This window comes from Salvia splendens, chromosome 11 (assembly GCF_004379255.2).
Source record: "Salvia splendens isolate huo1 chromosome 11, SspV2, whole genome shotgun sequence".
Taxonomy (NCBI): Eukaryota; Viridiplantae; Streptophyta; class Magnoliopsida; order Lamiales; family Lamiaceae; genus Salvia; species Salvia splendens.
Genome location: NC_056042.1, coordinates 16,727,304 through 16,742,241, shown reverse-complemented (window position 1 = coordinate 16,742,241; position 14,938 = coordinate 16,727,304). Strand labels below are relative to the sequence as shown.

The 14,938-nt window shown below is 49.3% G+C and overlaps 2 protein-coding genes across 2 annotated transcripts; both read left to right on the top strand.

The window, feature by feature from the left end:
• Positions 1-1,017: 1,017 nt before the first annotated feature.
• On the top strand, positions 1,018-1,644 carry LOC121754523. The gene has a single exon (XM_042149865.1). The coding sequence runs from the start codon at positions 1,018-1,020 to the stop codon at positions 1,642-1,644; it is 627 nt and encodes a 208-aa protein (XP_042005799.1).
• A 10,346-nt stretch (positions 1,645-11,990) lies between these two features.
• LOC121754522 lies at positions 11,991-13,067 on the top strand. Its single transcript, XM_042149863.1, has one exon. It carries the CDS (start codon positions 11,991-11,993, stop codon positions 13,065-13,067), a length of 1,077 nt encoding a protein of 358 aa, XP_042005797.1.
• Positions 13,068-14,938: the final 1,871 nt, after the last annotated feature.

Here is a 14,938-nt window from a genome sequence, read left to right as displayed (position 1 = left end):
CAAGACTAGACTTTCCTTTGCTAGAATTTGCGTCGAGATAGACATCACAAAACAGCCCCCCGAAGAGATAATCCTCGACCTTTGTGGTCGTGAAACGGTACAACGAGTCCGGCGGGACAAGATACCATCATATTGTCAAGAATGCAAGCACGTTGGCCATGCGAGTGATGTGTGCTATGCGACGGGCAAGAAGGAACGACCGCAAAAGAGAAACTAGAACACCGCTCCGCCAAAACAGCAACACCCCGAGGGCCAAGGCACGAAAGGGAAGCAAGACATGGGGAAGAATGGCCCCAACCACAATTAATGGAAACGCCAAGGGAAGAAAAAAGGCAAGACGGGCGATCGACCAAGTAATAACAAAACAAATGGGGGGGATGCCGGTGGTACTCCTTGGGAAGGACCGGACATTATGGGTGACCCTCCAATGGGGAGCGGAATGCGCCCTAACACACAAAGCGAGGGGCCCAAACTCGGGGGCAAGGGAGGGAAGACCTCGCCGAACCCGTCGAACTCAGCGCACCCCACCACCGAACCATCAACAGCTCACGGGGTCACGGATGCGGAATGGAACCCCGCCAACGCGAGGCGTTCGATATCACCGCCTAGGCGAGGGAATCCGAGAGGAGGCGCACGCCATGCAATGACAAGGGGACGCAGCTATTTCTCGGCTAAGAATCACATGAGCACCAACCAATACTATTCACTCATGGCGAATGGAGAGTTTGATGTTGAAAATTGTGGAGATGCGGATGACATGGCTATGGACATGCAAGAGGAGGACGAGAGGGTTGGTGGCAATCTTCCTCCAGGCAATGCCGAGGGATACGCAAAGAACAAAGCGCAACAAATCTTTGAATATCAAGGAGGGACTTCATCCCCTTCGGGTACGTCTCCCACCTGTTAATAATGTCTTACAACATCATGTTTTGGAACGTGAGGGGAATCGCTAACGCGTCAACCCAAAACGTCTTGAAACGCTTAATTAAATGTCATAATGTGTTTTTTCTTGCAATAATGGAACCGCTCACAACCCCTGATCCGGACTGGTTCTCCAAGGCCTTGGGGCTATCCTTCATTGGCTCGAACACGTCGGGGAAGATCTGGTTGTTTGTGGAAGAAGGAGCTACTTTTGATATTGATTGTGATACGGAACAAATCCTACATGGGCGGATTATGTCTCACCGGCTTATTAGCCCACTAACTATCTCGGCCGTGTACGCCAAATGCACAAGGTCCGAGAGATACCCACTGTGGGATAGGTTGAGAGAGATTGCGGGGCCCCTCGAAGGAACACCGTGGATTGTCGGTGGTGACTTCAACACCATCCTCTCACACCGGGACAGAATTGGGAGCGACACAAACCGGCAAGCCGAGATGGTCGATTTCGCGGAGACAATTGAAGACTGCAGGCTCCTCGACCCCAGGTTCGATGGGGCGGACTTCACATGGGCCAAAAATGGTCTCTTTGAACGATTGGATAGAGTGCTCGTTAGTGAAGCTTGGACCAGGGTCTTTGAGGCCACTCGGGTTACGAACCTCCCAAGGATTGCCTCGGACCACGGCCCAGTTCTAGCAAGATGCAAGATGTCGATCTCTACCAATGGAGGCAAGGCGTTCAGGTTCCTAAACATGTGGATCTGACACGAGGCTTTAATGGCTGTTGTACAGAATGTATGGGAGGAACCCACGGGGGCTGGGGGACTTTTAAACATCCAAATCAAGCATGCTAGAGTTAAAAGAGCTCTAAAAAAAGTGGAACAAAGAGGTTTTCGGGAACATCCATGCGAACTTTAAGGACAAGGAGGAAGCTATCGAGCTGGCCCAATCCGAGTTCGAGGCAAGGCCAACGCCCGAGAATAGGACAGCGATCAATAAACACATTGCCGAGTACATCCTACTGCTGCGAATGGAAGAGGACTTTTGGCGGCAAAAGGCAGCCCTGAAATGGCTAGCCGAGGGTGACAAGAACACTCGGTTCTACCAAAGCTGGGTGAAACAAAAAAGGGTCCGGCTGCGTATCCATTCGATCCGTGCCAATGGACAAGAGCTAACTGAGGAAGAGGATATAAAAAAGTCAGCGGTGGACTTCTTCCAACAACTTCTCGCGCCTAGCAATTCGGCACTCGAAGAACCGGACCTCGACCTAATCCAGCAAGTCCATTCAGACGAGCATTTTGCAGATATCACAAAGGTACCGGACGTGGAAGAGGTCAAGAGTGCCGTCTTCAGTATCTCCGGCGATAGCGCACCCGGACCCGATGGATTCTCTGCCACCTTCTATCAAGCCTGTTGGAACATCGTGCGTCCGGAGGTGGTGGAAGCTATTGGGCAGTTCTTCAGGGGGGCGTACCTACCACGAAGCATCACGGCCACAAGCGTCGTCCTCATCCCAAAGAAGGTGTCACCTGAGTCATGGACCGACTACCGACCCATCAGCCTTTGCAACGTCCTGAACAAGATCATCACCAAGGTACTCACGAACCGACTCTCTCATTTCCTTCCGCAGGTCATTGCCCCAAACCAAAGCGGCTTTGTTAAAGGGTGGCTTCTCCATGATAATGCGCTGCTGGCTCAAGAGATGTTCCATGAACTTGCACGGTGCTCCCCAGCGCCTAATGTAGCGGTGAAGATTGATATGGCTAAAGCCTACGACAGGGTCCAATGGCCTTTCCTATTTAAGTTGCTTCGACGCATGGGATTCCCGGACGCATGGATCTCGCTTATGGAGAGGTGTATAAGCTCGTGCTGGTTCTCGATTCTTATCAATGGGGCACCATCGGGTTTGTTCAGATCAACACGAGGTCTCCGCCAAGGCGATCCGATATCCCCCGCCTTGTTTGTGATAGCAGCGGACTACTTGTCGCGAGCACTAGACAAGCTCATACTCAGCCAAAAGGAGATGACCTTCAAAGCCTCCCGAAGATGTATCAAGATCAGCCATCTAGCCTATGCGGATGACTTAATTATATTCACACAAGCGGCGGCTACCTCCTTCCGCCGACTCAGAGCTTGTCTTGAAAATTATGAAAAAGTCTCAGGCCAACAAATCAGCCTTGCCAAGAGCAACTTCTACATTGCGGAAATTCATGAGCAATGGGCTAGCTCGATTCAAGCGGAAGGGGGTTTTTCTAGGGGGGCCTTCCCGTTCCTCTACCTAGGCGTCCCCATCTACCGAGGTGTAAAGCGCACGGACATGTTCCTCTTCCTCAGTGAGAAAATTGCAAGAAGAGTCTCAGGGTGGGCGCACAGGCATTTATCTTTTGGAGGGAGGCTCACGCTTATTAAGAGCACTCTTGAAGCGATCCCCTTGCATATCTTCCCAGCCATTGAGCCTACCGCCGGTACTCTCAAACAACTCGATCAACAAATGGCTCGATTCTTCTGGGGCTCTACGAGTGAGAGGAAACGGACCCACTGGATTGGATGGGACCAAATGTGCCTCCCCACTGATGAAGGGGGACTCGGGATCCGCAAAACTAAGGAGGTCCTTCATGCCTTCAACATTAAACTATGGTGGCGCTTCCGGGAGCAAAACTCCCTTTGGGCGAGATATATGATGGCTAAATACTCTTCCAACTCCTCACCTCTTGCCGTGAGAACACCGAGCAGGAGTAGCACCACGTGGAAGAGGCTTTCTAGAGCCTGGACCCTCGCACAACCGCATATGAGGTGGCTAGTGGGCCAAGGTAATATTTATTTTTGGGATGACATCTGGCTCGGTAACACAACACTTAGGGAGCTCAGCCTCGATGAAAGGGGGAGTCCTACCACTCGGGTGTCGGAGTATATTAGGAATGGCTCGTGGGATGAACCCAAGCTCCAACTCCTTCATGATCAGGCCGGCATTCCACAGCACATCATTGATCGCATCCTCAACACGCCGATCCTCCACGGTGAAAAGGACATCCCGAGGTGGACCCTTTCTAAGCATGGGGAATTCACGGTGGCCTCGACATGGGACACAATCCGAGGGCAACACCCGCTCATTCAGGGACTGGGCGATGTTTGGAAGGCGGGTCTCACTAGCTCCATAGCCATCTTCATCTGGAGGCTCCTCTCCAACCGCGTACCGGTCGACACGAAACTTCAGTGGTGGGAGATTGAGCTAGCTTCCAAGTGCCAATGCTGCCCCCACCGACCGGGTATCGAGTCCCTCCAACACCTATTCATCCAGGGACATGGAGCTCGCAGAGTATGGAGTGAGTTTGATGCTTGGTTCGCATGCCCGTCCCCCTGCCTCCATATCAACGACACAATCCCTACGAGAATTGAAGTGTGGGCGCAGAGATATCAGCAGCCGAACAAGAAGCATCTTAGCCGAGCCACCCCATACCTCATTCTTTGGTTTATCTGGTCGGAGAGAAATAGGAGTCGCCACCAAGGCACACAGTTTAAACCACAAAATGTGGTATGGCAAGTCCACATGTTCATTCGGAATTCTATATCCAATGGAAGCTTGAAGCCGAAACATTGGAAGGGAGTTAAACTTGGAATCAACATTCCTCAACAAGCGGCGGCAATCAGGGTGCTACCCCTAGCCATGGCAATCAAATGGAATCCCCCGTATCAGCCGTGGATAAAGCTCAACACGGATGGTTCCTTTACTGAAGCGAACGACAAAGCAGGGGCTGGAGGGATCATTCGAGACCACTTGGGTAAGATGCTCGTCACCTTCAGCACGCCCCTCGAAGCACACTCAGCGTTAGAGGCGGAGCTTTTGGCCATGCTCCACGGTTTGAACATAGCCAAGGAATTCGTTCTACCAATCTGGATTGAGTCGGATGCAGAGCAAGCAATCAAATTGGTCAATGGGACAGGATGGGGCCCGGCACTCGCTCGGCAAGCGGTGGCGCAACTAATCCTACATAAACGCCAACTCAATTCCGAGCCACGTTCAACACGGAGGGGAAACAAAGCAGCGGACTTCCTGCGAGACATGGCAGACCAAGACAGGCCACGAATCACGCATCTCAGCACGAAATTGCTGGACTTGGTTCGATTGACGAGATGGAAGATCGCACATCCGATAACCTAGACGGGATGGACACTAAAGTTGGAATGAAGACGTGGAGACAATAGGGTATTTTTTGGAATTTATTTTGAAAAAGTATGATGTCCGAACCTGTGGTCGGACCGCTACTACTCTTGGTTTCTTATGCCACACCACTTGCGGTTCCAGCCTTTAACTATCTCTTCTTGGAATTATAGGGATGAGACCCACAAACCCTCCACCGTAATGGTTTGATTTAAAAAAAAACGAGGAGAACGCGGGGGAACGGCCCTGTGAACCAGGCGTCGAGACTCACTCCATACTCTGCGAGCTCCATATCCCTGGATTGAAAGAGGTGTTGGAGTGACTCAGTGTTCGGTTCTGTGGGGGCAGCATTGGCACTAGAGGCTAGCTCAATCTCCGCCACTGAAGTTTCGTGTCAACCGGCACCCGATTGGAGAGAAGCCTCCAGATAAAGATGGCTATTGAGTTGGTGAGGCCTACCTTCCAAACGTCCCCAAACCATGGATGATCGGTTTCGTCTCGAGTGTGTCCCATGTCGAAGCCACCGTGAATTCCCCATGCTTAGAGAGGTTCCACCTCGGGATATCCTGTTCGTCATGGAGGATCGGTGTATTAATGATGCCATCGATAACATGCTGAGGGAAGGCCGGCCTGATTGTGAGGAGTTGAAGCTTGGCACACCCCAACCACCATTTGTAATGAACTCCGAGACCCGGGTGGTTGGTCTTCCCCTACATCAAGACTAAGTTCCCTCAGAGGGCTATCGCCAAGCCAAATGTCATCCCAGAAGTAGATGTCCCCTTGTCCCACTAGCCATCTCATGTGCGGTTGCGCGAGGGGCCATGCTCTTGAGAGCCTTCTCCACGTAGGCTACTCCTGCTCGGCAATCTCAAGGTGAGCGGTGTGGAGTGGAGCAATATTTTGCCATCATGTATCTTGCCCAAAGGGAGTTTTGCTCCCGAAAATCGCCACCAAAGTTTGATATTGAAGGCGCGGAGGACCTCCATAGTTTTTCGGATCCCAAGGCCTCCTTCATCAGTGGGCCGGCACATTTGTTCCCATCCAATCCAATGGGTCCGCTTCTTTTCATTCGTAGACCCCCAAAAGAATCGGGCCATTTGTTGATCAAGTTGCTTGAGGGTACCGGCCGTGGGCTCGACGGCTTGAAAGATGTGCAAGGGGATCGCTTCAAGAGTGCTCTTAATCAACGTAAGCCTTCCTCCAAAGGATAGGTGACGGTGTGCCCATCCTGAGATCCTTCTTGCAATCTTTTCCCGTAGAAAGAGGAACATGTCCGTGCGTTGCACCACGATAAGATAGGGACGCCGAGATAGAGAAAAGAAAGCCCCTCTAGAGAAGCCTCCTTCCGCCTGGATCGAGTTTGCCCATGTTCATGGGCCTCGGCAATATAGAAATTACTCTTGGCGAGGCTGACTTGTTGGCCGGAGACTCTTTCATATTTTTCGAGACAGGCTCTTAGCCGGCGCATAGGATTTGCCGCCGCTTGAGTGAAGATGATAATGTCGTCCGCATAGGCTAGATGGCTGATCTCCATGCATCTCCGGGAGGCTTTGAACGTCATGTCCTTTTGGCCGAGGATGAGCTTATCTAATGCTCGGGACAGGTAGTCCGCAGCGATTACGAACAGAGCGGGGGAGATCGGGTCTCCTTGCCGAAGTCCTCGAGTTGATCTAAAGAAGCCCGAGGGTGCCCCGTTAACAAGGACCGAGAACCAGCAACACCCAATACACCTCTCCATAAGTGAAATCCATGAATCCGGGAACCCATACGGCGTAAAACTTTGAAGAGGAATGGCCATTGGACCCTATCATAGGCTTTAGCCATGTCAATCTTTACTGCCACATTAGGCGCTGGGGAGCATCTTAGCAAGCTCATGGAACATCTCTTGAGCCAGAAGTGCGCGTTGTCGTTAAGGAGCCGACCTTTGACAAATCCACTTTGGTTTGGGGAGATGACCTGTGGGAGGAAAGGAGAGAGTCGAGAGGTGAGTACCTTGTAATGATCTTGTTTAGAACATTGCAGAGACTAATGGGTCGGTAGTCGGTCCATGACTCCGGCGATGCCTTCTTTGGGATAGGACTATGCTTGTGGCCGTGATGCTCCTGGCAGGAAAGGCCCCTCTGAAGAACTGTCTGATTGCTTCCACTAACCTCCGGCCCCACAATGGGCCAGCAGGCTTGATAGAAGGTGGGAAGCCGGGGTCCGGGTGCACTATCTCCGGAAATGCAAAAGGTGGCACTCCTGACCTCGTCCGCACTTGGAGCATCTGCGATGTCAACGAACTGCTCGGCTGAGTGGACCTGCTGGATTAGGTCGAGGTCTGGGTCTTCAAGTGTCGGATTGTTGGGGGCAAGGAGTTGTTGGAAGAACTCCACTGGCGGACTTTTTAATCTCGGTCCTCGGTGAGCTCCTGCCCATTGGCACGAATTAATGGATGCGGAGACGAACCCTCTTTTGTTTCACCCAGCTTTGGTAGAACCGGGTATTTTTGTCTCCCTCGGCAAGCCACCTCAAAGCTGCCTTCTGTCGCCAAAAATCTTCTTCCATTCTCAGCAGAAGGATGTACTCGGCAATGTGTTGTTGAACGCTGTCCTGTGATCCGGAGTCGGCCTTGCTTCGAAACAAGATTGGGCCAGAGCAATTTCTTCCTTCTTTTCTTTAATATTAGCATGGATATTCCCAAAAACCTCTTTGTTCACTCCTTAAGGGCCTTTTTAACTCTGGGCCTGCTTATTTGAATGTTTAGGATTTCGCCCGCCCCCGTGGGCTCCCTCCCATGCTTTTTGCACTACGGCCATGAATCCTTCATGTCGGATCCACATGTTCTGGAACCTGAAAGCCTTGGCTCCAGCGGATGTGTTCATCTTCGTGCACCTGACAAGAATTGGTCCATGGTCCGAGGCAATCCGGGGGAGATTCGTAACCCGAGTAGCCTCGAAGGTCTTAGTCCAATCCTCGCTGACAAGCACTCTATCCAACCTTTCAAAAAGGCCATTCTTGGCCCAAGTGAATGCCGCTCCATCAAAACCAGGGTCAAGCAGCCTACAATCTTCCGTTGCCTCCGCAAAATCTACCATCTCGCTTGCCGGTTGGTATCACTTCCGACTCTCTTGTGAGATAGAATGGTGTTGAAATCGCCACCGATGATCCAAGGTGTTCCCTCAAGAGGCCCGGCAATCTCTCTCATCTTGTCCCATAAGTGATGTCTTTCAGCCCTTGTACATTTGGCGTACACGGCTGAGATGCCAACGGCCTAGCAAGGCGGTGGGATTTGAGGTACCCGTGAAGAATTTGTTCCGAGTCAACCTCAATATCAAAAGTGGACCCCTCTTCCGCAAACATCCAAATCTTCTCGTTCGTGTTCGAACCAATGAAGGACAGCCCCAAGCCTTAGAGAAACGGTCCGGGTCCGGTTGTGTGAGCGGTTCCATTATTGCAGAAAATAAAACATTATGACAATCAATAAGTCTTTTCAGAACGTTTTGAGTGGGCGCATTCGCGATCCCCCCACGTTCCCCTCAAAACATGAGATTGTACGACATTATTAACAAGAAGGGTGCGTACCCAAAGAGGTTGAAGGCCCTCCTTGATAGTCAGTGCGGTGTTGCTCTTTGTTCGGAGCGACCTCCTCGGCGTCCTCGGCCGAACTGTTGCCTCCTAACTTCTCGGCCCCCACGTGCAATTCCATGGGGTCTTCGTCCGCATCCCCACAATTCTCAACATCAAATTCTCCGAGGAAGGGTTCGCCCAGTTCTATCAAAGCTGGGTGAAACAGAAAAGGGTTCGCCTTCGCATTCACTCGATTCATGCCAACGGACAAGAGCTAACCGAGGAAGCTGACATTAAAACTCAGCAGTAGAATTCTTCCATCAACTTCTTGCGCCTTGAAACCCGGTCCTGGATGAACCGGACCTCGACCAAATTCACCAGGTTCACTCAGCTGAGCAAGTCGCGGATATTGCCCAAGTACCGGATGCGGATGAGGTCAAAAGTGCCGCTTTCAGTATCTCTGGAGATAGCGCACCCGGACCCGACGGCTTCTCGGCTAGTTTCTATCAAGCCTGCTGGAGCATTGTGGGGCCGGACGTGGTGGAGGCAATTGGGCAGTTTTTCAGAGGGGCGATCTTACCTAGAAGCATTATCGTCCCATCAGCCTTTGCAATGTGCTGAACAAGATCATCACCAAGGTACTCACGACTCGACTCTCTCCTTTTCTTCCACAGGTCATTTCCCCAAACCAAAGTGGATTTGTTAAAGGGCGGCTCCTCAACGATAACGTGCTATTGGCTCAAGAGATGTTCCATGAGCTTGCACGATGCTCCCCAGCGCCAAACGTAGCGGTGAAGATTGATATGGCTAAAGCATTTGATAGTGTGCAGTGGCCTTTTCTCTTTAAGGTGCTCCGGCGCATGGGCTTTCCGGATGCATGGATATCCCTTATCGAGAGGTGCATTGGTTCGTGCTGGTTTTCGATTCTTATCAATGGGGCACCATCGGAGTTCTTTAGATCGACACGGGGACTACGACAAGGCGACCCGATATCCCCAGCACTGTTCGTGATTGCTGCGGACTATCTATCGCGTGCCTTGGACAAGCTCATACTTGGCCAAAAGGAGATGATTTTCAAAGCCTCCAGGAGATGCATCGAGGTCAGCCACCTAGCATATGCAAACGATATCATTATATTCACACAAGCGGCGGCGACCCCCCTGTGACGACTCCGAGCCTGTCTCGAACACTATGAAAAAGCCTCGGGTCAACAAGTCAGCCTGGCCAAGAGCAATTTCTATATTGCCGAGGCTCATGTGCAATGGGCAACCTCGATCCAAGTAGAAGGGGGCTTCACTAAAGGGGAATTCCCTTTCCTTTATTTAGGTGTTCCCATCTATCGTGGGGCTAAGCACAAGGACATGTTCCTCTTCCTCCGGGAAAAGATTGCAAGACGGGTTTCAGGTTGGGCGCACTGGCACCTTTCCTTTGGAGGGAGGCTCATGCTTATTAAGAGCACTCTTGAGGCGATTCCCCTTACATATCATCCAAGCCATCGAACCCACTGCCGGAACGCTAACGCAAATGGACCAACAAATGGCACGATTCTTTTGGGGCTCGACAAGTGAGAGGGAGCGGACCCATTGGATTGGCTGGGACCAAATGAGCCTCCCCACTGATGAAGGGGGTCTCGGGATCCGCAAAACCAAGGAGGTCCTACGCGCCTTCAACATAAAACTTTGGTGGCGCTTTCGGGAGCAAAACTCCCTTTGGGCGAAATACATGATGGCTAAATATTGTTTCAAATCCACACCTCTTACCTTTAGGGCGCCGAGCATAAGCAGCCCTACGTGGAGAAGGCTCTCTAGAGCATGGACGCTTGCACAACCACACATGCGGTGGCTAGTGGGTCAAGGAAATATCTATTTTTGGGACGACATATGGCTTGGTAACGTCCCACTTCGGGAGCTCAGCCTTGATGAACGGGGTAGACCAACCACCCGGGTCTCGGACTATATTAGAAATAGCAACTGGGATGAACCCAAGCTCTAAGTCCTCCACGATCAGGCCTGCCTCCCACAACACATTATTGATCGCATCCTCAACACACCGATCTTCCAAGGTGACCAGGACATCCAAGGTGGACTCTCTTTAAGCACGGGGAATTCACGGTAGCTTCGACGTGGGACACAATCCGAGGGCACCATCTGATCATTCAGGGATTGGCCGATGTGTGGAAGGCGGGACTAACTACGTCTATATACATCTTCATTTGGAGGCTACTCTCCAACCGTGTGCCCGTCGACACAAAGCTCCAGTGGAGTGAGATTGAGCTAGCATCCAAGTGCCAATGCTGCCCCAACCGACCGGGTATTGAGTCTCTCCTGCACCTCTTCATTCAGGGGTATGGAGCTCGTAGAGTATGGAGTGAGTTTGACGCTTGGTTCCCAGGCTCTTCCCCTCGCCTCCAAATCAATGACACAATCCCTACGAGAATAGAAGTGTGGGCGCGAAGGTGCCAACAGCCGAACATGAAACATCACAGCCGAACCACCCCTTACCTCATCTTGTGGTTCATTTGGGCGGAGAGAAACAGGAGCCGCCACCAAGGCACACAGTTCAAACCACATAATGTGGCATGGCAGGTTCATATGTTCATCCGGAATTCTACGGTCAATGGAAGTCTGAAGCCGAAGTACATCCTTTTGTTGAGAATGGAAGAGGACTTGCCTACACCCCTGAATAGGGTAGTGATCAACAAGCATATTGCCGAGTACATCCTTTTGTTGAGAATGGAAGAGGATTTCTGGAGGCAAAAGGCAGCTTTGAAATAGCTAGCCGAGGGGGACAAGAACACCCAGTTCTATCAAAGCTGGGTGAAACAGAAAAGGGTTCGCCTTCGCATTCACTCGATTCATGCCAACGGACAAGAGCTAACCGAGGAAGCTGACATTAAAACTCAGCAGTAGAATTCTTCCAACAACTTCTTGCGCCTTGCAACCCGGTCCTAGATGAACCGGACCTCGACCTAATTCACCAGGTTCACTCAGCTGAGCAAGTCGCGGATATTGCCCAAGTACCGGATGCGGATGAGGTCTAAAGTGCCGCTTTCAGTATCTTTGGAGATAGCGCACCCGGACCCGACGGCTTCTCGGCTAGTTTCTATCAAGCCTGCTGGAGCATTGTGGGGCCGGACGTGGTGGAGGCAATTGGGCAGTTTTTCAGAGGGGCGTTCTTACCTAGAAGCATTACGGCCACAAGCATAGTCCTCATCCCAAAGAAGGCTTCGCCAGAGTCATGGGCTGATTATCGTCCCATAAGCCTTTGCAATGTGCTGAACAAGATAAAACAACCCGCATATAAGGGCGCCCAATTTAACGTCAGATTGCGACGAATGCAAGGAAGTTACGATTTTGATAACAACGAATACTAACAACGATGCTAACTTGTCTTTTGGACCAGAATGCCACCAAGACGCAGACGTGGCCCACAAGTGGAGAACAACATGGAGGAACAATCAGAGGGAAGTGTCGGGAATCAACCCCCTCCTCCACCACCACCCCTACATCAACCTCAAGAGAGAGAATACATTAAGGCCATCCGAAAGGAAAACCCTCCAAAGTTTGACGGACTGGGAGAGCCCCCGAAGGCAGAGGCTTGGATACGCGACCTCGAGCGTATATTTGACTTCATGGGATGCACCGATAGGGAACGTCTAGCTTGCGTGACGTATCAACTGACTGGACCTGTCGATTTTTGGTGGGAAACTAAACGACGAACTATGAACCCTGCCCGCCACGAGGCGCTCACATGGGAAGAATTCAAGGAAGAGGTGTACGACAAGTACATTCCCATGAGCTATAGACGGGCGAAGATAGTGGAGTTCCACACCCTGAAACAGGGAAACATGACGGTGACGGAGTACGACCGTGCTCTTTATGAAATGACCCGATATGCGCCGGAGTTAGTGGACACCGTTGAGATGATGGCCGCAAAATTCCGTTCTGGCCTTAGACACGAGATAAGGGTAGCCGTGGCCAGCCGCAGAGGAATCTCGTACTCCAAAATTTTGAGTTGCGCTTTAGATGTGGAAGAAGCACTACCAAAGGACGAGACGACGGCGAATCCTACACCACCAACACCTCAACCGAACTATCGAGGCAAGAGGAAGTGGGAAGACAACCGAGCTCCTTATGACAACAAGCGACACCGTTCTACTTTCCGCCAGACGCAAGACTATGACCGGCAAGCCATGCCACGGCCGAGAGGGAATCAACAGAAGGCACCCCACTGCAACCGGTGCTCCAAGTACCACTTTGGCGAGTGTAGAGCTGGAGGCATCCGATGCTTCACTTGTGGTGGAAATGGACATATGTCTCGAGAGTGCCCGAATAACAACAAAGGAAGAATGTGGAATAGGCAGGGACATGGGAAACAACAGCAACAACCACAACCCATTCGACAGGTGGCCCCACAGCAAGCGAGAGCGTACGCTCTGAAAGGAAATGAAGGGCAGGAACAGCAAACCGACAAGGACTGATGGGATGAAAGAGAAGTACCCCGAATAGTTTATGGAAGACGACTAAAATTTCGGGACGAAATTTCTGTTAAGAGGGGAAGGATGTAGCACCCCGGAAAATTTTTTACTTTTTTTATTTGATGGCTTATTTTCGTTAATGAGGATGTTGATTTGGAAATGCATTTTTGGAAATTGATTTCTATGAGGTTGTGTTAACGATGTGAAATTAATGGTTGAGAGTTATGTGGAATAATATGATATGTTTTCCAATGGGCGGGATTTAATTAAATAGGATCATGCATATTTGTGCCAGTTACCTTATTCAAATTCTTTTCGGCATTTCTATTTATTGGAAGTAATATCTTCTTTCTTGGATTTATTTAATTATTTTGGGATATTTATCCAAAACCAAAATATTCTTATTTATTTTTCCATGATTTTCGAAATCTCCTATTTTTTGGGAGAGGAGAAATTAAGTATTCTATAATTGATTTCTTACTTATTTCTTTCCTTGAATGAACTGGAATATTCTAGCCAATCTTGCTTTACTTTATTCTATTAAAGATTTGGAAATTTTTCTGGTGGGAGGAACCTTAAACCACACGCCTACTTCTCATTATTTTTGGAGGATTTTACAAATTTCTCTACTCCGTATTATTTTATTCTACTCAGTGAAATACCAAATTAAATCATAAGCTAATTAAATAGCTATGATTTTCAAAAATCCTCCCCTTATTTCTCCCCATAATTCACGCCTCCCTCCCCCCCCAAATCTCTCAAATCTTTATTTGATTTATTCTCCCAAATCTTCAATTAATTGTGGGATATATTATTTCCTAACTCTATAAATAAAACCAAAAACCTAACCCTAAACGCATCTCACACGCCTCCCTCTCAAATCACACGCCCCTCCCCTTGCTCCATCTTCTCCCACACTTGTTTTTCTACTCTACTCAAGATCCTTTCGATTCGCCAAGAGTTTGTTGAAGAATCAAGAGTTATATTCGTTTCTACCGATTGTTTCGTTCATGAAAGGTACAATCAAACCTCTATTCTTCATTCCTCTCCATCCAAACATTCTTTCAACTCCCTCATGCATCTAGTGAGTGTAGGAATTTCAAATCTAAGGATTTAATCGGTGGGGAATTTGTGTTTGCATTTATGTATGCGTTTTGAATGCAATTTTGTGAAGTTTGATTTGAATCTTTGGTGAATGATGTGAGTTTATGGGCAAACATGTTTAAGAAAGTCTTATCAAGCATGATTGTGTGTTATAAGCATGAGAATTGGTGTTTGGATGATTGAGGGTGGAAACCCTAATTTAGAAATTGTGTGTATGTTATCTGTGATGTTCGACCAGTAGCTTCTGATGAGTAATTGACCTATCAAACGAACGAATTTTGATATGAATTTTTACTGAGTAAACTTCAAGGTGTTTTCCGTGTCTCGTGTGAATTTCAGCCCTTTTTATCAAAAAATGAATTTTTAATAATTTTTGAAGTTGACTGCGCAAATCTGCCAGAAACCTGTGTTCTCGCCAAGAATGTTTCGTTTTCTTTTTGACTGACCAAATGACCTCCGATTGATGTGATTCTTGAACTATATGAAAATTTGAAGTGTCTTCTAAGTCGTGTAAAATTTTCAGCCTTTTTAGGCATTGGATGAATTTATGGTAAAGTTTTCAACTGCGCAGTGCTGTTAGAAATTTTATGTTCCGACCAGAGAGTTTAATTATTAATTTGACTGATTAAACGACGTGATTTCAGTGTGAAAATTTGTCAGAATGAACTTGAATGTGTATTCTGTGTTGTGACCAAAATTTAGCTTCATATGAGGTCGGGTGAATTTTTAGTGATTTTTATAAAATGGTCGCGCAGTTCTGCCAGTTTTCT